Source organism: Acomys russatus, chromosome 27 (genome assembly GCF_903995435.1).
Source record: "Acomys russatus chromosome 27, mAcoRus1.1, whole genome shotgun sequence".
Taxonomy (NCBI): domain Eukaryota; kingdom Metazoa; phylum Chordata; class Mammalia; order Rodentia; family Muridae; genus Acomys; species Acomys russatus.
Genome location: NC_067163.1, coordinates 13,780,386 through 13,801,334, shown reverse-complemented (window position 1 = coordinate 13,801,334; position 20,949 = coordinate 13,780,386). Strand labels below are relative to the sequence as shown.

General features: G+C 47.9%; 1 protein-coding gene and 1 long non-coding RNA gene across 2 annotated transcripts; one reads left to right on the top strand and one right to left on the bottom strand.

Moving 5' to 3' along the window:
- Positions 1-6,125: 6,125 nt before the first annotated feature.
- On the bottom strand, positions 6,126-19,524 carry Plat (plasminogen activator, tissue type). The gene is made up of 13 exons (XM_051170040.1): positions 19,377-19,524; positions 18,353-18,395; positions 16,716-16,853; positions 16,280-16,390; positions 15,802-15,976; positions 14,883-14,974; positions 13,253-13,427; positions 12,081-12,166; positions 10,659-10,854; positions 10,410-10,546; positions 10,166-10,306; positions 8,391-8,554; positions 6,126-6,721 (listed from the first exon to the last, which is right to left on the bottom strand). Exons 1-13 carry the CDS (start codon positions 19,449-19,451, stop codon positions 6,563-6,565), a joined length of 1,692 nt encoding a protein of 563 aa, XP_051025997.1. The 5' UTR covers positions 19,452-19,524; the 3' UTR covers positions 6,126-6,562.
- LOC127210326 (uncharacterized) lies at positions 6,853-7,774 on the top strand. The gene is made up of 2 exons (XR_007833271.1): positions 6,853-7,127; positions 7,331-7,774. It is a non-coding gene; the product is annotated as an uncharacterized LOC127210326 (long non-coding RNA).
- Positions 19,525-20,949: the final 1,425 nt, after the last annotated feature.

Genomic DNA, 20,949 nt, shown 5'->3' with positions numbered 1-20,949 from the left:
TACACTCACTGCCTGGCTTTTAGAGTCTCGCTTGTGTGTACTGACCCACTGTCTCGGTGGGAAGGGGACCCGCCAGAGCAGTTTGCAGCCTTTTGCTGGTTATCTGACTCTTCAATGAGATCTCTCTGCAAACAGCAGTGCTTGATGTAGCCAGAGTTTATGACTTATAATAGTGGAGTTGAGGTGGGAACTCACGTCTCACAGGGGTGGACCATGCCTACACAAGGTGACTTCCAGTAATGTTTGGGAGGCTGGATGGCCCTACGCCTTGCCCTTTCCTGTCTGAAGGGCCCATTAGAGTCCCCGACTGAGCATGAGTGTACTGAGGGCATGAGGGCACGAAGCTGCTTCCCCCTGTCTGTATGCTACCATCTACAGACAGCTCCTGCCCACCCTTCAGACAGGAAAGTTGTCTTGAACCTTTGAATAAAATTAATGCCACGGGAGGGCAGGCTGGCTTGGTCGTGAGTCACTCAGCGGTTTAAACTATGGCGGCTGAAGGAGCACAACCTTCCTCCAGAGCGTTTCTTAATCTGGTCCCGTGTGTCCATTACTCATTTCAGTGCCTACATAAAAGGCAGTGTGCTGTTTCTAACTTAGCAGCTTGCGCTCTGTGTTGCCCTTGGAGGGAAAAGAGGACCCGTTTCCTTCTGTCTGCACGACTCTCCCCTGCAGTCCTGTTCCCAAGTACTTGGGCTCTGTTTCCTTTTTCTTTTCTATTTTTTGGCTAGCTCTATCTTGCTGTGGCCAGGACTTCTTTTTGCTGCCAAGTAGAGTTTCTTTGTGATTTCTCTTGTGAGGTGAACTGTTACGTGTGCAATCAGATGCTTCTTCCTGCTTCACTCCAGAATCTGGACCAGTGCAGCCCACACCTCTGCCATACAGGGGACACTCTGCAGGTGGCTTCTGGGAGCCGTACAGTCACTCCCACAGGCTCCAGAGGATTCTGAGGTTTCTTGGGTCACAGGGAACTACTTCTGTTGGTTCTTGAATATGTTTAGATTTGTAAGGGCAGCTCCTGTATTCCTTCTAGCACAGTGTAGATTGTTTTCCTAGAAGGAGACAGTGTTGGAGTATAGGACCTGTAGACCTAGACATCGTGGAGATAGCCAAGTAACTGTCAGTCAGCAGTGGTGCACAGGGTGTCTCAAGAGCTGCTCACTCCGTGTGTGGTCCATGTGCAGAAGTAGCATTTCTGTTCAAGTCTTAATAAAGCTTTGCCAGCCCTGTGGTTTCTGTCTGGTTACTGAGACTAACGGTTCGCACTCTGCTGTGCTCCCCTAAGTTAGACGGTGCTTATCTGGGACATCTAAAGCCATCTGTAGTGTGTGACTCTCCAGTTACCCTGGGAGACAGGTCATGTTGGTGCTGTTTGTAAGGTTGGTGGCAGCTACGGTCCAGAGGAATCTAACAATGTCCCCAGGATATAAAAGGCAAAGCTGTTAAGGTCTCCTGCTCATTTTAATGTCTTCCCTGTTCTCCTCACTGGCAGGAAGCAGAGCTGCCAGGCCCCAGGTGTCTCTTGTAGAGGTTTCCAGGGGGAGAGAGACAGCAGGGGGTCTCTTAGTTAGATTTTCTGTCGCTGCAGCAAAACACCTCCACCAAGGCAACTCGTAAAAGAAAGTGTTTAGTTGGGCTTATAGTTCCAGGGGGTTTGAGTCCATGATGGTGGAGCAAAGGCAAGGAAGCAGGAGCAGCAGAGCGCTCACATCTTGATCCATAAGGAGGAGGCAGAGAGCACAGAGGGAATGGTGGTGGCCTTGAAACCGCAAGGCCCACCCCCAGTGACACATGTGACACACCTCCTCCAATAAGGCCACACCCCCTAATCCAATCCAGTTAGCTTTACCTACTGGAGACCAAGAATCCAAACATATGAGCCTATAGGGAGCAATTCTCTTTGCAGCCACCAAGTGGAGTCTAATGCTGCCAGTTAACATCACTTGTAGACACCGATACTCCATTGTTAAGTTGATTTTCTACAGACTTCATTTTACTACTCAGAAGCATATTGTGCTTGTTAAGAGTTCAGTTTAAGGCTGGAGAGATGGCTCAGTGGTTAAGAGCACTGGCTGCTCTCCAAGACACAAGGGTTCAATTCAATTCCCAGCACTCACATGGCAGCTCACAGCTGTCTGTAAGTCCAGTCTCAGGGGTCTGACATCTTCTCACAGACATACATGCAGGCACAATACCAATGAACATTAAAAGAAGGAAGGAGGGAGGGAGGGAGGGAAGGAGGAGAGCAGTTTCTGTTTCTCTTAGAAATTACATTTATATGTGTATGCCTGTGTTGGGAGGTAGATTATATATGCCACAGCTGTACATCTTCCATTATGTGAGTTGTAGGGACTTGACTCAAGTCACCAGGTTTGGTTGTAAGAACCTTTACTCATGGAGCCAGTTTTGTTTTGTTTTATTTTGTTTTTTGCCCAATTCTCAGATATTTCTTTAGTACTGTGCCCTCCCCCTTCCCTAGCAACTACATTCTGCAAATACTAAATGGAAAATTCCAGGGGAAAGGTAGCATTTTAGGCTACGCACCATTCTGAGTGGCTTGATTAAAGCCTTTCATTGATGTTCTCCATCCCACCCTGCCAGGCACCGTCTTTTCTCTACACTCTGCTCCCTGGCCACTACGGGCCCATGTCAGCTCCATCAACTACCATAATGCCTCATTCTTTGTGCCCTTGTTTTGTTCAGTAGCCCCAACTCACCAGTAAATGTAGGGGGGGTCGGGTAGGCCAAAGAAAAACCACAAGTAGATATAGGGGGTCGGATAGGCCAAAGAAAAGCCAAGAAGGTCAAAAGAAAATGCTTCCTCTCGATGAACGATGCTGAGCTGAAACTCTGAAGCAATAGAAAGTGTGTACAGTTCTATCCCAACACTGCAGTGCCTTGGCAATGAATGGCAAAGGCCTCAGTGTCGGGTGAGACGGAAGTAAACCTGTGTTCCGCCCACTGCTGCTTTCATGTGCTGGGCTGAGCCTGCAGGGAGGCTGAGCAGAGACACCTGTTGGGGTTGCTATTGTACTCTGCTGTTAATCACCACTAATGTCTTACTGTAGCTGGGTGTAGGCTGCAACTTAAAGGAGAAATGGACTCAGTCAGGATAGGTGTTGTCCGTCTTCAGACACCCAGTGGGATCTTGGAGCATGTTCTCTCCAGACCAGGGCTTACTGCTGTGTCTCTTGCCTCCGTCTGGGTGGCTGGGGCCCTTGGGAACAGGATATGTTATCTACATATATTTCCTTCTTTGCCAGTAGGTGGTGACTAGGTGCATCACTCCGAGTTGTAATTGTTAGTGGGTTTGAAGAGGAATTTAATGCGAAGCTCAAGCAGGTGTTGAACACTAAGGAGTGTGCCTTGCTGTTGTGAATGGAGTTGAAAGTCTGTGGCACTTTGTGATGTACAAGCCTGGGCTTTGGGGGGGCAGCAGACCAAGGCTTATAGTCCTCTGGTGTTTAACAACTAATACCAGCCGGTACAGCTGCCTGGGTGCCTGGGACCATACTTGCTCCTCAGGTCTGATGTCCACTTTTATTAATCGACCAGGAGTAATGGGACAACATTTGCTTTCCCCTTTGACTCATTCCCTTCTCCTGGTGAATTCCAGACATTGCACCCCACATTTCCTAACCGATACTGGCCAGGGGTATGCTACTCTGACCCTTTGGTATGATTCATATGACTGTCTGGTGGGACACTTCCCTGCAGGAGTCTGAGCAATTGTCTTCATCTGTGTATGGTTTCCAGGACTCCCCTCAGGAATGTTGGGGCCTCTTGACTTTGTATTCCCATCCCAGGAGGCTTTTCAGCTTCGGTTTCTCAGTCTCAATAACCCTAGTGTCTGAGGAAAATCATGTCCAGTGGGGGAGGGGCCGAGCCAGCTTGGCTCAGCGGGCCTGGGAGCCTTGCTGACAGCTTTTTTAAGCAGCATTTTCGGGGATGAACTGATATGAATTTCTGTCTAAGCTCTTAGATCAGAACATGAAGGCAGACTTGTGTGAACTCAAGAAACGTGTGGCTCAAATTGATGGAACTGGTGTGGGTACTTCACATTTCAGGAAATCACCCAACACCTCCCCCATCAAGTCCTTGGGCTTCAGTGATTTGTGTGTGTGTGTGTGTGTGTGTGTGTGTGTGTGTGTGTGTGTGTGTGTGTGTGTATGAATATAAACTATTTTTCTCCCAAGAGCCTCTAACAGGGCTGTACTGACAAACCCTAGAGAGATAAGAAAGACCTTTCTTCTCTTAAAAAAATAATTTAACCAGCCACACCCAAGAGCAAGAATTAGATCATGAGACAGATTCTTGGAACGAAGACGTGGTGAAGAAAGCTGGAGGCTGCAGGAACAGAGATTGTATTCCAGATTGGTAAGATAGTGTATAAGGGGGGAGAGAGGGAGAGAGAGAGAGAGAGAGAGAGAGAGAGAGAGAGAGAGAGAGAGAGAGAGAGAGGAAAGAGGGAGGGAGGGAGGGAGGGAGAAAGAAGAGAGAAAAGAGAAGAGAGAGAGGGAGGGAGGGAAAGAGAAAGGAGAGAGAAGAGAGAAAAGAGAAGAGAAAAGAGGGAGGGAAAGAGGAGAGAGAGAAGAGAGAAAAGAGAGAGGGAGGGAGGGAGAGAGAAAGAGAGGAGAGAGAAGAGAAGGGGTGGGGGTGGAGCAAGCGAGCAGCTGTGAAGAATGAGCACCATGCAGGCTGAAAGTTTGATCCTCCAACCTGTGGCCAAAGGGAAGAAATGGCTTCTGAGAGTCGGCCTCTGACTTTAACACCCGCACTGTATGTGTGCACACCCGCAGACGCCCACATCACACACACTAAAGGAGATGCTAGATCCCAGGGGTTAAGCAGCATACTTGGGTGCACTGCTCCACAGGCTATTGTTTCTGAGGAGCAGAAAAACAAAACAGAATGAGGTGGGGGGAAAGCAACCAAGATAGTAACTAATCGGAACCATCCGCTGAACCACTGCTGTGTTAGTAAGGGCTGGCTTGGGGTTTGTCTTCCTCTGTGTTGCCGTAGTTACTGTCCACAGAGTAACGCAGCTGTCTGCTTGGTCTGTGGTCAGAGTGATGCGTCTTCAGTTTATTACCTCCTGGAGCAAAACCACTCATTTGGCCTTCAGAGTCCCTAGCATGCGATCTACAGCCCTGATCAAAAGTTCATATCACATGGGAGACATAGCTCAGGGGTAGGGTTGCAGTTTGCAGCTTATGCCAGCAAGATGGCTCAGTGACTACAGATGCCTGCCTCCAAGTCGGATAACCTGAGTCTAACCCCCAGGATTCCCATGGTGGAAGCAAAGAGCCGATTCCTGCGAGTATCCTTTGACCGCCACATGTGCACCAGGGCACTCATATAACTGCCCCCCATACAGAGGATGAAGTATTTAAAAAGACAATTTTTGTTAAGTTCACGTAAGACAAACTGTTGCTCACTCTCTGTACTCTACCTGCCAAGTCTTTGTTGTTTCAGTAGTGGAATTCGGGGTCTTAGGACTGGCTGCTCTGCATCTGCCCACTAACCCAGTCTTACCCATAGTATGAAAACCCTTTGGGACCCTTCTGATGATGATGATGATCCCTTCTCACTCTGACTATATTGAGTTCTAGTGAGGTCTCTGCTGCACGTGACTGGCTCCATTGTACTTTGTTTCTGTAAATGCCTCCTGTCCATGCCAGCGCCCCCCCCCGCCCCATTTTTACTGTTGGTGGCACCCAACATATTGCCTTGTGGGTAAGCAGGATTTCCACACATTGACTGAATGAAAGGAAGTCTTTCAACTGACTCAAAAAAAAAAAAATGTGAAGACAAATAAGCCGTGGATATGTACCATTTGAAAAGTGTGAAAAATACCTCTGAATTTATTATTTAAGTACAGCACAATACAAAGTTATGGTAACAAAGTAAAAACTAAAATAGATTAATATATAAATATGCTAATGCTACTTCATCAATTATTAAAATCACATAGTTCTCCCAACCATCTATAAAGTTTATAAAGAAAAATAGATTTACACTGTATACACAAAGGAATACCTCCCAAGAGTGAGGCAAAAGGAGGAGTGGGGCATATTTGATTTCAAGGGTTTCATGGGGCTGTGAGCGGCCAGCCAGCCCTTCTAGAGGCCCCACTGGGCCCTCTTCTAGCTGTAAATATGAATCCTTGTCCCCGATGCAAACTTTCTCTCCTGAAGGATCAAGTTGTATTTTATTATTGAGACATGATCTTGTGGTCCAGTGTACAAAATGGTGGACCAGAAGGGTGGACTTTGGTCCACCTTGCTTTTTGAAATCCTAGAGTTATAGGAGGATTGGCATTTTCCCATCATCTCATCTGACAGAGTAATTCTAAAGTCAGATCTTCGTCCCTGAAAACTCAGAAACTGTGAAGTACCCGGGACAGATGAACACTATGTCCTCTCCTGCAGACCCTTCTTCCTTCTGCCAAGCGGCAGTTTATAAAGATGATCGTGTGAAGAGCACTTGGCCTTTTCGGTGTGTCTTCTGTAGACAAGGAAGGCAGGTCCTCCTCCGGCTTCAGTGAGCTGGGCTTTCTTTGTCATTGTTTCATGTTGTCTTGGATCCAGTCCAGGTAATTAGTAACCTTTGTGTATACCCCAGGAACATCCTTCTGCCCACAGCCAAGGCCCCAGCTGATGATGCCAACCAACGTCATGTGTTTATTGAGCATGCACACCAGAGGGCCTCCCGAGTCACCCTGTGGAAGAGCAAGGGGTTAGTTGTTTGTTCACCTGGCAGAGTGTTTGGAAGAAACTTTGGATTGCTATCTGTAGTAGGAGGGGTAGCCCTCAAAGTACTTGGGTCAGACAGGGAGACATGAGGCTCCGTTCTCTTGATGTGTAGTCTAGGCTGCATATTAATTCTGATGAAACAGCATCTAAGAGTCTGGCTTGGTGAGGCATGCCTTTAATCACAGCATTCGAAAGGCAGAGGGAGGTGGATTTCTGTGAGTTCAAGGCCAACCTGGTCTACAAAAACAGTTCCATACCACTCATGACCACACAGTAAGTGAGACCCTGTCCCAAAAAGAAGCCAATAAATTTCCACTAAAAACCAAAAACTAAAACAAACCACGCTTAAGATACTAACTGTTCAGAGCTGGGGTGTGGCTCGGCTGTAGAGCACTTACCTGACATGTGACTAAGCCAAGAATTCCATCCTTAGCATCCAAAACACAAAAACAAAGTCTTTAAGCTTTGTAAAATCTGATTTGAGTGGCACCGTGGTAGTAGTGCACACTTTTAAAAAAAGATTTATTTATTATTTATACAGTATTCTGCCCACATGTGCACCTGCCCACCACAAGAAGGCACTGGATCTCATCACAAATGGTCGTGAGCCACCATGTGGTTCCTGGGAATTCAACTTGGGACCTTTGGAAGAGCAGACGTTGCTCTTAACCTCTGAGCCATCTCTCCAGCCTGGTAGTGCTCACTTTTAACCCCAACACATAAGAGGGAGAGACGGGTAGATCTGTGTAATTTGAGGACAGCCTCTTCTACAAAGAGTTCCCGGCCAGACTGGGCTACATAGTGAGACCCTCTCTTATAAAATTAATAAAAAGGGGTTGGAGAGATGGCTCAGTGGCTAAGAGCATTGTCTGCTCTTCCAGAGGTCCTGAGTTCAAATCCCAGCAACCACATGGTGGCTCACAACCTTCTATAGTGAGATCTGGTGCCCTCTTCTGGCACCCAGGTGCACATGCAAGGTAGATCATTCATACTTAAATAAATCTTCAAAAGATTTTTTTTTAATTAATAAAAACAATGAAAGCTGATTTGGACTCTGCTACTTATAAGTTGTAGGGCCTCAGTAAGCACGGTTCACTTTCCTAATCAGGTGCTGACTATCTGGGTCTTAATGCCAGTGGATGCTCTGTGCTTGCATCCTAGCACCTTATTAAGTAGGAAATAAAAGTACCCAGTCTACAGGACTCAGCACGGAGGCCCTAAAATGCTTTACTACTTAGGCTAAAGCTGAACTTTGAGGACTCTTTCTCACATCCTGTCCATATCCTGTGTCCCTGGGGTGGGGGTGGGGGGAAATGGTGATGCTGCCTTTCCTACAAAGCAGCAGGCTCCAGTTCCCCAACACTTCACAAATTAAGGATTTAATTGTGTTGCTTTACCTATCATTTCAACAGGGCTGACAGGAAATCCTGCGCTAGGTGGAGTTTCCTGTCCACAAACTGGGAAATTTTTCCTGCAGTTTAGACTTTTTAGATTGGAGATGCTTTGGCCTTCATCATTTTCTTCTCTGAAGCTCCAGTTTTAAGTCCCAGCGTCACACCCTCCACTGTGGCCCTCACTCCTCCCCTAGTTAAGGGCACAGCCCAGGACCCAGAGGCCTGGGGGTCTCGTCTTTACCTGGCATGCGTCATGGAGGTCTTGGCCGCCTCCACTTCGGGTGTCTCCAGCACACAGCATGTTGTTTGTGATGGTTTTATTAAACAAGTGCTGTGAAGTACAGCGGCTGGATGGGTACAGTCTCACATGTGCCTCCTTCAGCCGTTCAGAGAAGAAAGGAGAGGCTGAAAGAGAAAATGCAGGCATCTTAGGGTCTAAATGCTGTTTTTAAGCCTTTTGGAAAGAGAAAGCCAAATTTCCCGGTAACGGCTAACACAAATCAAGTTGTCTCCTGTGGCATTACTCGTATTTTGCTCTTGGGACCTCCCAACAGTTCGAGAGAGTGAGATCACACTTGCCAGCAGCACCACTGACAGTTGAGCTAGATAGCTGTCACGAGGGATCTCCTATATACCGCAGATGCTTAGTGACCTCTCCCTCCTATCCAAAGGTCAGGATCAGCCTTCAGCCAGACACGTGACACTGTGGCCACCGTGATTTCAGACACCGCCAGATGTGATCTGGGTGGTGAAATCTCCCCAAGTGAGGACCATTCATTTAATCAGACATTCTGTCATGTGTTCCTTATTTAACCAGGGAGCTAGTTCTGTTTCTACTTTGGCAGTGAGGAAACAGGCTTCAGTAATTAAAAAAACAAATTTAAGTGCTTGAGCTCATTCTAATGGCCCACCCCTGTAATCTTGGGATGCTGAGCTAGGATTGCAAGATTGAAACGGCTGTAGGAAACACTGTGAGACCCCCTTCATAAAATAATACACATATATGACTCTGACATGAACTCTGGTACCCCCTATTCAACTACTTCCCCTTGGTGTGGAAGCCTGGTGGCACTCAGAGGAAGGGTAAGCAGGCTGCCAGGATGAGACCTGATAGGCTGTGATCATATGGTAGGGGAGGAGGTCCCCTTCTGTCACACACCTAGGGGAGGGGAATAGGGTGGGAGAGGGAGGGAGGGGGAATGGGAAGATACAAGTGAGGGGATAACAATTGAGATGTAATCTGAATAAATTACTTAAATAAAAAATATATATGTAAAAAAATACAAATATACATCACGTCTGGCATGGATCATTGCTCCTTCAAAGGCCAGTGTGTTGAAGGCTTAGTCCTAGACCCATGGTGTTCTTTGGAGAGGGTAGAGTTTTAGGAAGTGGCTCTAGGGGAAGGAAGTTAAGCCTTTGGGAGAGATATTGAAGCCCAGGCTCTCCCTTTGCTCCCGTGTTCCTAGAAGGAACTGTCCCTCTTTTGTGGGCTCCTCCTATGATTAGCTGTTTTGCCATAGGCCCACAGACTGGGCCAACGAGACCATAATCTGAAACTTCCAAGCCTGTGAGCACAAACAGAGCTTTCCTGTCTTTAGGTTGACTTATCTCATATTTGTTGCCTGCCATTATTCAAAAGCTGAATGACACATGCAGGGTCCCACAGCTAAGCCAGACGCTGGTCTGGGATTTGAACTCAGCCCGTGCAACTGCAGTGCCTAAGAACACGCACACATTTATATCCTTCCTCTTCATCTCCACTGGACTATGAAAACTCCTGAGTGCACTTCCCTGTCCCAACTTCCTTTGACCTGCACAGTGTCCCTCTAATACAAGGAAGCAGACAGTAGCTTCTCATCATAGGGGCAGGCGGAGTCCTCGCCTGCATGTCTGTGTCAGGACAGAATTGGGACCAGGACATTTTGTGACCACTTTCCGTCCATCTGACTACCACACCATATACAAGGATGGGGAGGAGGTGGGGGGCTGGTGTCAGGGCTTCCTTCCACTTACAGGCCTCATGTTTGCCATAGCCAGACAGCTCACACTCTGTCCAGTCAGGAAGCTGCAGGTTAGGGTCAGGAAGACAGACGGTGCCTACAGAGCCGCTCTCCCGGGCACACTGCTTGGAATCTGATCTCAGCTGCAGCAATGCTGGGAGCAGGAGAGAGGAAAAGAGGAGTGACTCAGTGTTAGAGGGAGGGACCGGGGTGAGAATGAAGGGTGTGTGAAAAAAAAAAAACAAATAGCATTTTACCAATGTCATTGTCATAAGTGTCATCATCAAATTCCTTATGGACTACATATTTTTCAACCTCAAATGTCTGTTCCTCCTCTCCAGGGACCACTCTGTACGTTCTGCCCAAGACCACTTTAAGATGGTGGATGGGAAACCTGGTAGAAAAACAGCATTAGGATGTTTTATAGTTGTTGTTTAACTGCTGTTTATTGCTGAGTCACTCCCATGGGCTGGCTTCAAGACCTTCAAGAAGAAGAAAGTCAATACCTCTCTAGGAAACAGTGGGCGGCAGACAGGACCCAGCAGGAACTGATGAGCACCCCTCCGCACAGGAATCTCTCTCCGGGAGACCTCCTGTTCTTGACAAAGATGGCAGCCTGCCAAGGGTGCGAGGCGATGTCGGTGAAGAGACCTCCCTTAATTCGAAACTGGGGCTGTTTGTAGTGCCTCAGGCCACAGGTGGCTAGACAGGAAAAGAACATAGAAGTGGGGTTCGGGCCTGCCACACGAGAACAAGGGCTAAGAGAATCCACTGTAGGTTTTTTGTTTTGTTCTGGTTTTCCTGTCAGAACCTCCTTTCAACACACTGAGAGAGAATGTTTAACTGTCTCAATGCCGGGGAGAGCTACAACTCTGCTGAGTACAGCGTCATGCCAAATATTACATTACATATTATATGTGTAACTTTAGCCCTCTGTATACTGAGTTTCAGGAAGGCAGGCAAGCTTTGGAAGGAGGTTGCGGTGACGTGGGGCTAGGCCAGCCTGACGCCGGAAGCAGGGGCCTTTCTTCTGTGCACCGTTCCTTCCCGTCTCGCTGACAGCAGTTTCTTAGCTGAAGACAGAACACAGTCTTGCAGATTTCCCTCCGAGAAGCCCTGTCTTTTCCATCTACTCAGCCTGAACCGTCCTTCAAGCCCCACCGCCTCACAAGGCTCTCACCGTACATAGCCTTTGAGACCCCTGTGGACTTCCAGAGACGAACGCACCATAAATGGACTTGGCTAGGAGTTCGGTTTTTGTCTTACTTTCTGAGTAGAGTGTGCTCTTTGAAAAACACTCTGGCTTATCTCTGCGTGCTCATGGAAACTGAGTAGTAACCTATCCTTGGACAATTTCCAAACCAAACTGACACTTTGGGGACATGAGCCGACCTGAATGTTCTGTCTTCAAGCCTCTGTTATCACTCTTGGCTCCCCTGTGTTAAAGGGCTCCAGGGTGTGGTGTGTATGTGTGTGTGTGTTGTGTGTGTGTGTGTGTTGTGTGTGTGTGTGTTTGTGTTTTTAAGCCACATGACTCTGAGGGCACTTTCGAATAAATGGACACTGAAGTCTCATTGTCACCAGGCTACTGGGGACATGTAACAATTGTTGCTAAGGAGCCACAACATAAGACCCTTTTCTCTTCACGGTTACCAGGACTGTCACCACCTTCAACAGAGGGGGCCAGAGAGAAGTTGGAGCCTATTGCATTTGAGGAGAAATTGATGTGTTGGCCCTCCTCTCTGTTCCTCCCTAGTGCCACCACCGATCTGGACAAGTGTGGCTGCCTTCCCCCAACCTCCCAAAGGCCTGGCCTTCCTGGAGGTCCAGAAGTGGCAGAAGATCAGACAGTGGCCATCACAGGAGGTGACAGAGAAAATAGTGAAGAAGTAAGCCCGGGAAAAGGGGAGCAGTGAAATGGCCCTTACAGCACGGGGACACGTCACAGTATTCCCAGGTCAGCTTTCGGTCCTTCAGCACGTGGCACCAAGGCTTGGCATCCCCGTCTGGATTCCTGTATAACATGAGTGTGAGATTTTCAGTCACATCACAGGAGTAGGAGGAGGCTAGGCAGACCCATGGCCAAACAAGAAGACAGAAGCAGGGATTTTTTTTTTTTTCTATACATCATAATGGAAGTGCCATGTGAGAAAAAAAATAGGGCTTTTGTTTGTAAAATCTATGTATCTTGGCTTGGGAAGATGGCTCATTTGGTAAAGTGCCCCCTGCATTAGCATGAGGTCCCAAGTCTGGATTTCCAGAATTCACATAAAAAGGCAGGTGTGCTGGATGTGGTGGAGCACACCTTTAATTCCAGCTCTCAGGAGACAGAGGCAGGCCTACATAGTAAGTTCCAGATGAGTCTTGTCTACATAATGAGTTCTAGGCAAGCCAGAGCCATATAGTGAGACCTTGTCTTAAAAAAAAAAAAAAAAAAAAAAAAAAAAATCAAACATGGCAACCTGCTCCTGTAATCCCAGTGGGGGCAAGAGGCAGGGGTGGGGTCTCAGGGGCAGAGAGCAGGTCTCTGAAGCGCATTGGCCAACCTAGTCATATGGATTAAGCTCAGGGTCAGTAAGAGACTCTGTCTCAAAACATAAAAGTAAGGAAGAGATCTATAAGAAAAAAGACACCTGCCAGGAGGTGGTAGCATAAGCCTTTAATCCCAGCACTTGGGAGGCAAATGCAGGCAGATCTCTGTGAGTTTGAGGCCAGTCTGGTCTAAAAGCGAGTCCAGGACAGCCAAGGCTACACAGAGAAACCTTGTCTCGAAAAACAAAAAAACAAAAAAACAAAAGAAAGAAAGATAAAGGACACCTAATATCAACCTTAGGCCTACACACACACACACACACACACACATACCCCTTCATGCATGTATATACACCCACACTAACAAGTATACACACATTCCATTCCACCCCACCCCCCAAAAAATAACAAAACCCTCTCAAAAATAAGTCTAATTATAGAAAATTAGTATGTTTGTCTAGATATTTTCCATTATCTTCCATGGAATGCTTAGCATTGAATCTTCTCCCACCCAGTAACCCAGGTCTCTCTGCTGGGACCTGACTCCATCAGACCCTGTGCTACACACCGGCAGTAATTGTGTCTGCCCAGGCCGAGTGCCTGCGCGTTGGTCCTCCACGCTGTGTAACTCTTGCGTATGAGGATCATGGAATTCCATGGGAGGCAGGAAGCCTTAGATGTGGTGAGGCTGTGGGTGCCACGGTAAGCTGAGCCTTTTTCAACATAGCAGTCCTCACCTTTTCCTGGAACAAAATAGACCTCAAGTTTAAGTGGCTCGATGTTGGTGCAGCAAGTTGCAGAGGTTCAGCAGGAAGGGGTCTTGGGTCCCACCAGTGGTGAAGGGTGCTCGGGTGCTCAGAGGTGCTGTGACGGTGTTGTGGGGGTTTCTATGGTAGTTCATGCTTTCCCAGCTTTGCTCTGCCAACCTTGCCCACTTCTATCTATCTGCCCCATCCTGCCCTTCTTCCCCTCTGTGTGAAACTGACCTCGTTTTCTCCTCTACTTCACTACAGTTGAAAGGTACCTATAAAGTACGTTATCTTGATCTTTGAACCCTACTGTTGACCAGATGAGGAAGGGAGCAATAAGAGAGAAACTATCTCTGGCACTGGAAACCTAGCCAGCTATCCAGGGCTAGTGGAGTTGTAGATCTTGAAGAATCTATAACAGTTACGTTACTAAACCAGCATTATCCTTAACTACACTGTAAATATTTGTCCTTATGCCCAGAGATAAGTGAAGGAACCTTCTCTTTAGAACAGATGGAGATCATTACGGAAAGAACATCACAACTAATCAAAATGAAGAGTTATGGAGGCCAGTCCTGGTGGATACAAATACGGCACCTGTGGCTCACAAATCACTTGGGAAGATGGGGCGGAAAGACTGTAAGAGCCAGGGGATCAGGGACTTTGCTATGAGAATGTTTTCTAGGAATGTCAAAAGCTACACCCATAAAGTCTCACCTACATGACTGCCTAAACGTGAGTTAAACAAAGACAGCAAGATAGACCTGCCAAAGCGGATGAGGGAGCCCACGAGGCCTCGACCCTGCACAAAACAGATGGAGGAGCCCACGAGGCCTCAACCCTGCACAAAACAGATGGAGGAGCCCACGAGGCCTCAACCCTGCACAAAGTGGATGGGGGAGCCCACGAGGCCTCAACCCTGCACAAAGAACTACAGGCAAACAAGGAATGCTGAGAATGGGGACATAGTCTTCCCCAGGGAAGAACACAATTGGTTATCTAATACACACACACACACACACACACACACACACACACACGTATATAAAGGCACGTAACAATAATTAATAAAAAAAAGAGGCCACAATTTTAAAAGGCTGTAAGGAAGGTTTGAAAAGAGGAAAGGGAAGGGAGAATGATGTGATTATAATCTAAAAAAAATAAAAGAAATAATTTTAAAAACCTAGAAACCACAGGCTCGGGGTCACTCTGGGCTTTCTAGCAGAGGGTGTGGATGGGAGGTAGGTGATTGGTCAGGGTAGAGCAAGCACTAGAGGACAAGCCTGGGTGAGGAGCTGAACCTTCTGGCTAGCGTCACTCTGCAACCACCATGGCTGCTCCAGCTTGCTCCTCTCTTCCTCAGGTATGAAAAGACTGCTAGGTTTACACCCCCAGATGCCTCTCCTGTGGAGCTACTACAGGGGAAGGTGCAGGGTCGCAGTCACTTACTCCTAGGGCAAGCCGGTGTGCTGCAGAACTCCGAAGTATACTTCCCTGCCTTAAAGACATAGCACCAGGGCTTTGAGTCTTGGTCTGGGTTCCTGAAAAATCAGCGAGGGAAGAGGAGTGAGGGCTGAACAGGAAGTCTCCTTGCCCCTCCCCCTGCACCCCATACCCCCCTCCTGCTTGTACCCCCCACCAAACCAAGGACTAGGCATGCCTTTGGGGGCAGGGTTAGTGCATCTGGAGCGGAACACTGACAAGTCTTATCATGTCAGACAGAAACATGGCTTCATTGTGTTCTTTATTTGGGGAATTAAGCATGGTGAAAGGAAACGGGTAAAGAGTGCCAAGTTGACAAGAGCATACAGTGACTGCCTATGTGTCAGCACGGCTGAGCTGTAGTCTCGGGCATGCAACTGAACAGTGGTCAGGACACTGCTATACAGGTGTTTTGTAGCTGTAGTTAACATCCACAGCCAGCTGAGTTTAAATAAGTTGTCCCAGACAAGGAAGGTGTACTTGTCTAGTCAGTTTAAGGTCTAAAAGCATCAAGGCAGCAATGGTAGTTCCTGCCTGAGTTCCCAGCCTTACAGATTCAAATGGCCACAAAGAGATAGGAACGGATGCTTTCGAATCAACCTCTGTCTATCTACCTACCTCCCCACCTGCCATCTATGTGCCAATCTATTAATCATCAATATATGAATAAATTGATACAGCTATTTATCTATGTATGCATGCATCTAGTCATATATTATGTATCTATCATCCCTCTACCCATCTACATAGGTATCTATATATATGTGCATGTATGAATTTATCTATCTATCTATCTATCATACATGACTGACTGGCCAGGTCTTCCCTTGAATGTAACACTTCTCATCAGAGATACCCAAACAACCCTGTGGAAGATACCGCTTACCTGCAGTAATTGTGGTTCCCAAGGCCCAGCTTGACGGCATCTGGCCTCCTTGCATTGTAGGGCTTCAGGGACAAAGCACTGCTATTCCAGTTGGTGCATTCAGCCCCGTTTTCTGCTGTGCTCCATGTGCCCCTGTAGGTGATGCCCTGGTCCTCGAAGCATGTTACTCTGGTATCTGATTGACAGAAGGACACCAAAGGGCTCTCAAGGGAACCTGTGCCTTGCCTCCGCACAGTGGAGCAGGCTGGCTGCTGAAGCGGATCAAGCCAGCATGAGCTGAGTGGCAGGGTCACTCAAAAGACTGCGGCCAAACCTCAGCCTCTGACCACTGGGCCCAATACTGTCATTCTTTAAGTGATTTCAGCTCTCGTCCCCTGGGTTCTGCCCTCTAACATACAGTTCCTTTCCTTTCCTGGTCCATTTGAGAGGCGGAATTTCAGAATGTCTCTCACACCCACCCACCCATCAAGGCACTCACCTATGTCACAGCGTTTCCCAACAAATCCATCAGGGCACTGGCAGACAAAGTCAGAGAAATACAGGGCCTGATGACACGTGCCCCCATTGAAGCATCTTGGTTCACTGCAACCTGTCAAGGGCAAACAAGGAAACTGCTAACTACTTTCAAAGTGGCTCCAAGAATATACGAATTAAAATTGCAAAGGTATTCTGCATGTCAGCCACAGTTCACGGCTAACCATCCCCGCTGTCAACTGCAAAGCATGCATATTACTCCCCATTTCACAAACGTCGACACTGAGACTGAGCAAGTGAAGGCCATCCCCCTGCCTCAGTTTTCTGGAATGGTTTCACCCTGGCCTGGGCAGATCACACCCAAAACATGCTGAAGATCAGAATATGCTAGGAAGGGCCTGAGCTCAAGCACAAGGCCTCTGGGAGAAGCTGGTACGTACTTCTGACAGGCACCGAGTGGCACTGTGCCAAGCCACTGTTGCACCAGCAGTACTCCACCCGACTGCTTCTGAGCATGGGGCGCAACCAGGACTGATGCTGTTGGTATGTTGTCTGTGTTTGCTCATCTCTGCAGGTGGCTGCAACACGAAACAGGATTGTCTTTGGGGAGTCATTTACCTCATGTCCACACAAAGCCTGTGATTCCAGGGAATTCTCTTCAAGTTGAAGGGGCAAAGATTAGAGCAACTGAGGCAATTCCTGCTCCAGATTCCAAAAGCTATAGAAAGGTCTGCAATAACCTCCCTAAGACTTCAATCACTGTGGCTTCCGGTAACAGCAGAGGGCTGCAGGGCAGATAAACCCAACCCCAGCAGGAGCTGCTATCCACAAAGTGGATGCTGGGCCTAGATGGGGGCAGCATCTCGTGGGAGCCAGGCTTTCCACTCAGGCCACGTCATGACCAGAGCTGCTTAATTTAGGCATCTTTCATCTTTACTCTGGTTCTTCCTCTACCAAAAACTAATGCTCCTATTAGTGCCATAACAAACAGACTGGGGACATTGAACCCCTTTATTTGTTCTTCAGAGTTTTGAGAAGTATTCCAAAGCTAGGCTGTGATCTCAGCACTTAGGAGTATGAGAAAGGAGGGTTGCAGACTTTGAGGCCAGGTGGTGAGTTCCAGTTAAGACTGGGTCATATGATGAAACTCTATCTCCAAAAACAAACAAACAAACAAGCCCATAAAAACAAACAGAACAAAACAAAAAGAAAGAAAAGAAAATGAGATATAGAGAAAGGCCTAGCACTTCCTCACCCTACAAAAGACAAAAACGAGTGAAGGAGAAGGAGGGAGGGAAAGAGAGCTAGGGAAGTCAGAGACAAAAATGGAGAGATGAGGGAGGGGGAGTGAGTGGGGAGAGGGAACGAGGGAAGGAGGGAGAGGGAGGAAGAGAGAGGATAGGGAATGGTGGTTTGAACCTAATGCTGAACTTAGAGTTCCTTGATTTCAAGTCAACCAGTCGGTTGTTGATGTTTTTTTCCTCTTCTTGGAACCCTGATGGAAAAACTTTGGGGAGTCTCCTCCCCAAGTGTCTGTGAGTTAGCCCAGGTCAGTTATTCTGATTTTACCAACAGGAAGCAATGGAAACCTGGGGCCAGTAGCAGACACAGAGTGGACACTGGTGAGACCACAGCCCAGGGACACCTGGAGGACCGAGCAGCTAAGCATCCCTCGGCTCTGCTGTGGGTCCTTCGCAGCCTGTGGTGAGTCGTCTGCTTTCTCATCTCTGTATCAAATACTTTGAGTCATGCTAAGACAAGGTCATATTGTGTCCCAGACTAGCCTTGAATTCATGATCCTCCTGCCTTAGTCTCCCAAGTGTTGGGACTATAGACACGTACCACCCACACCCACCTATATGTCACCAGCTTTATTTTCACCTGACAGCCTGATTAGCTTCCCCTTGGGAACTGGGCTGGCTTGCCGCAGTTTCTCACAAATAGTGAGGAATCAGGCATTGTCACAGAAGCACCTGGAAGTTCTCACAAGGACCCTGCAAGCGGGTACTAGGTGGATTGGTCTCCTGACAGTCAAAAGCATTAAGAAGCCTTCGCCTTCCTTCCTTCCACCCCTCACCTCTGTAGGACCGGGCTCCTCTTCTGAACCTGCTGTGCATTCCCTGCAAAGAGACCAGAATGGAGGAAGGGTCAGCACAGGCTGGAAATGACCGAGAGTCTTCCAATCAGATGCCACCTGCTAAGGGGCTTCCCAGACAGAATTATCCTTTTTACTCTTTTGTATCTGTTCTTTCTATACACTTAGTGTCCTGTCCCCCATCCTGCCCCCCCCCCCATCCCACCCACCCACCGTCCCCACCCCCCACTCCTCCATCAAGGAACTTTTGTCCTAACAGAGATGCTTCCTGTCTGTGTCATCCAACATGGTAGTCATAATCCCACGTGGCCACAGACTTTTGAAAATGCAGCTAAATTGTGACCGGTGAATGGAAATGCCAATTTGATTTAGTTCATTTTAAATTTAAGTAGTGGAACATGACTAGGGGATCCCAGTGGATGGTAAAGCCGCAGCTCCTGTGCCCTTCATAGAGCCTGCTCCCTTCTCTGAAATGCCAGACTCTTGCTCACTTGGCCTTATACAGTGCCCAGTGTTGAGGTGAGATTTTAGAAAGTGAGTATAGCTTCTGTCCCCATCACTAACTGCTTCAGTGGCTGTGACACCTATCTTTTCTCAGTACCCTATGGATGAAATTCAAGTACCATCCCCCGCCCTGGGGGTTGTGTATGTTAATCTCAAACTTGGGACCATCCTGCCTTGGCCTCCTTACTGGTGGGGCGACACATATGCACCACCATGCTCACTCGAACATACCCTTTAACAAGATGGCTCCATAGCAGACAGCCAAAGGCAGGGAAGCAGCATTGGGCACTGTTTTAAGTCAGAAACGTGGCCAGATTCTACTTCGGGGACGTGACCCGTAAGTACCCCATCTAAAGGGGAATGTGTGCTGTATATGTCTATGCCCACTCCTGGGAACTTCTCCCAAAACCTGAGGCACTTGGGAGCATGAAGGCTCCTGGTTACATCACCAACATCTGTAAGTTTGGTGGCCTGACGGGGTGAGGCATGGAGGTGGACCCACCTGGTCAGGCAATGTGAAAACCACTCCACAAAGCAGCAGTACACACAGCAGCTGTCTCTTCATCTTGCCTCCCATTTCTTGGGGGGATCCCTTAAGTTTTAGGAGAAAAATAAAAGCAATTAAGATGTGAGGTGGGAGGGCAAAGGAAGTTCAAGACCGCTACTTTATTTCAGGTGTCCTTTCCAGCACTGTGTCTTACAGACACTGGAGGACCTTGCACATACATCTCTCTGTTTAGAGATAAAGACAGAGCTATAGGGGTGTCTGTGTGTGTGTGTGTGTGTGTGTGTGTGTGTGTGTGTGTGTGTGTGTGTGTGAAGAATATACAGTAGCATTAAATATTAAATATTCAGCTCAGTAATATTAAACACATACATACATGCACACATACATACATACATGCACACATACATACATACATGCATACATACATACATACTGCACTCATTTCACCATCCCATCCTTTTCAGAACTTTATCGTAGTGGACTGAAATCCCTTAGCCATTAAAGAACAGCTCTTTGCTCTCCCAATCCCTGGCCACCACCATTCTGCTCTCTGTATCTGTGATTTTTTTACTATTTGCATATATTATAGACATGGAGTCATGCAACATTTGTCCTTTGTAAACTTTTACAGTTGTAAAGTCACTTAGTGTGCTACCTTGAAGGGTCATCCACACTGTACGATTCTTGCCCTTTCTGAGGCGGAGCGATATTCAGTTGTTTGCTTAGACCACATTTTGCTCGTCTAGTTATCTGATAGTGATTGCTAAAAGTGGTTTTCCCCAGAGATCCCCGTGGGCTGAAAAGTAAGACAGTCTCTGGCACTTCTCCACCAGTCACCTACACCTCACCTGGGCCTGGCTTCTTGGGAAGGGATCCCTGTCCTGGGATGAGCTGCAGTCATAGTATCATCCTCTTTGACTACCTCAGAAGTAGTTGTAGGGGTGTCATGGTGCCAGGTCACCTGCCTCAGATGTGCTAGCTTTGGTTACTGTAATGGACAGTGCTGCAGCTGAGGCACGGTCTCCTCCTTCCATCAAAGAGAAGACTCCCTCCATGTTGGCTCCAGTTCCCTTTGGAATATCTGTCTCCTGTTACATCGGCCCACAGATGTCAAGAGCCGAACTGCAGAAGCAAGACCAGCCCTTGCATCTCCCTTCACCCCCAGCCCTCCCCCCCTAGCCCCCCAACCCCACCACACCACACCCACCCATCCAGTTTCCACCGCCTTCCTGGTGCCATTCTACTTTTGCTCTGGAAGTAGGTTAGTTGGCCTGATTCTTTTGTGGTCTGGCAAGTTCTCTCGCTCCTCCATCCACAACATCAAAGCAGGACTTTCCTTCCCCTGACTCATTTCCCTTCAGTCACAACAACTCCGATTCCCACCCCCATCCTCTCAGGCCCCCAGGGGCCACTGGCTCAGAAGTTACCAGGCTCCATCTTGCTTCCAGCTGGCTCTGGCTTTCTCTGCCTTTTTTGAAAAGAACTGCTTTTTGGGAGTGCCACCTAGTCTCCTCAAGCTCCAGGATGAAAGGGAAAGGGGTGCTGAGCTGGGAAAGGGGTGCTGACT

Bases quoted from the DNA above. Each gene is read 5' to 3' on its own strand.
- Plat (XM_051170040.1), bottom strand. From the start codon at position 19,451: ATGGGAGGCAAGATGAAGAGACAGCTGCTGTGTGTACTGCTGCTTTGT. The intron at 12,167-13,252 runs GTGTGTAGCACA...CATGTTATACAG, and splicing joins GGCAGACACAATTACTGCCG to GAATCCAGACGGGGATGCCA. The intron at 6,722-8,390 runs GTAAAGACGAGA...GCTCTTCCACAG, and splicing joins ACCTCCATGACGCATGCCAG to GGTGACTCGGGAGGCCCTCT.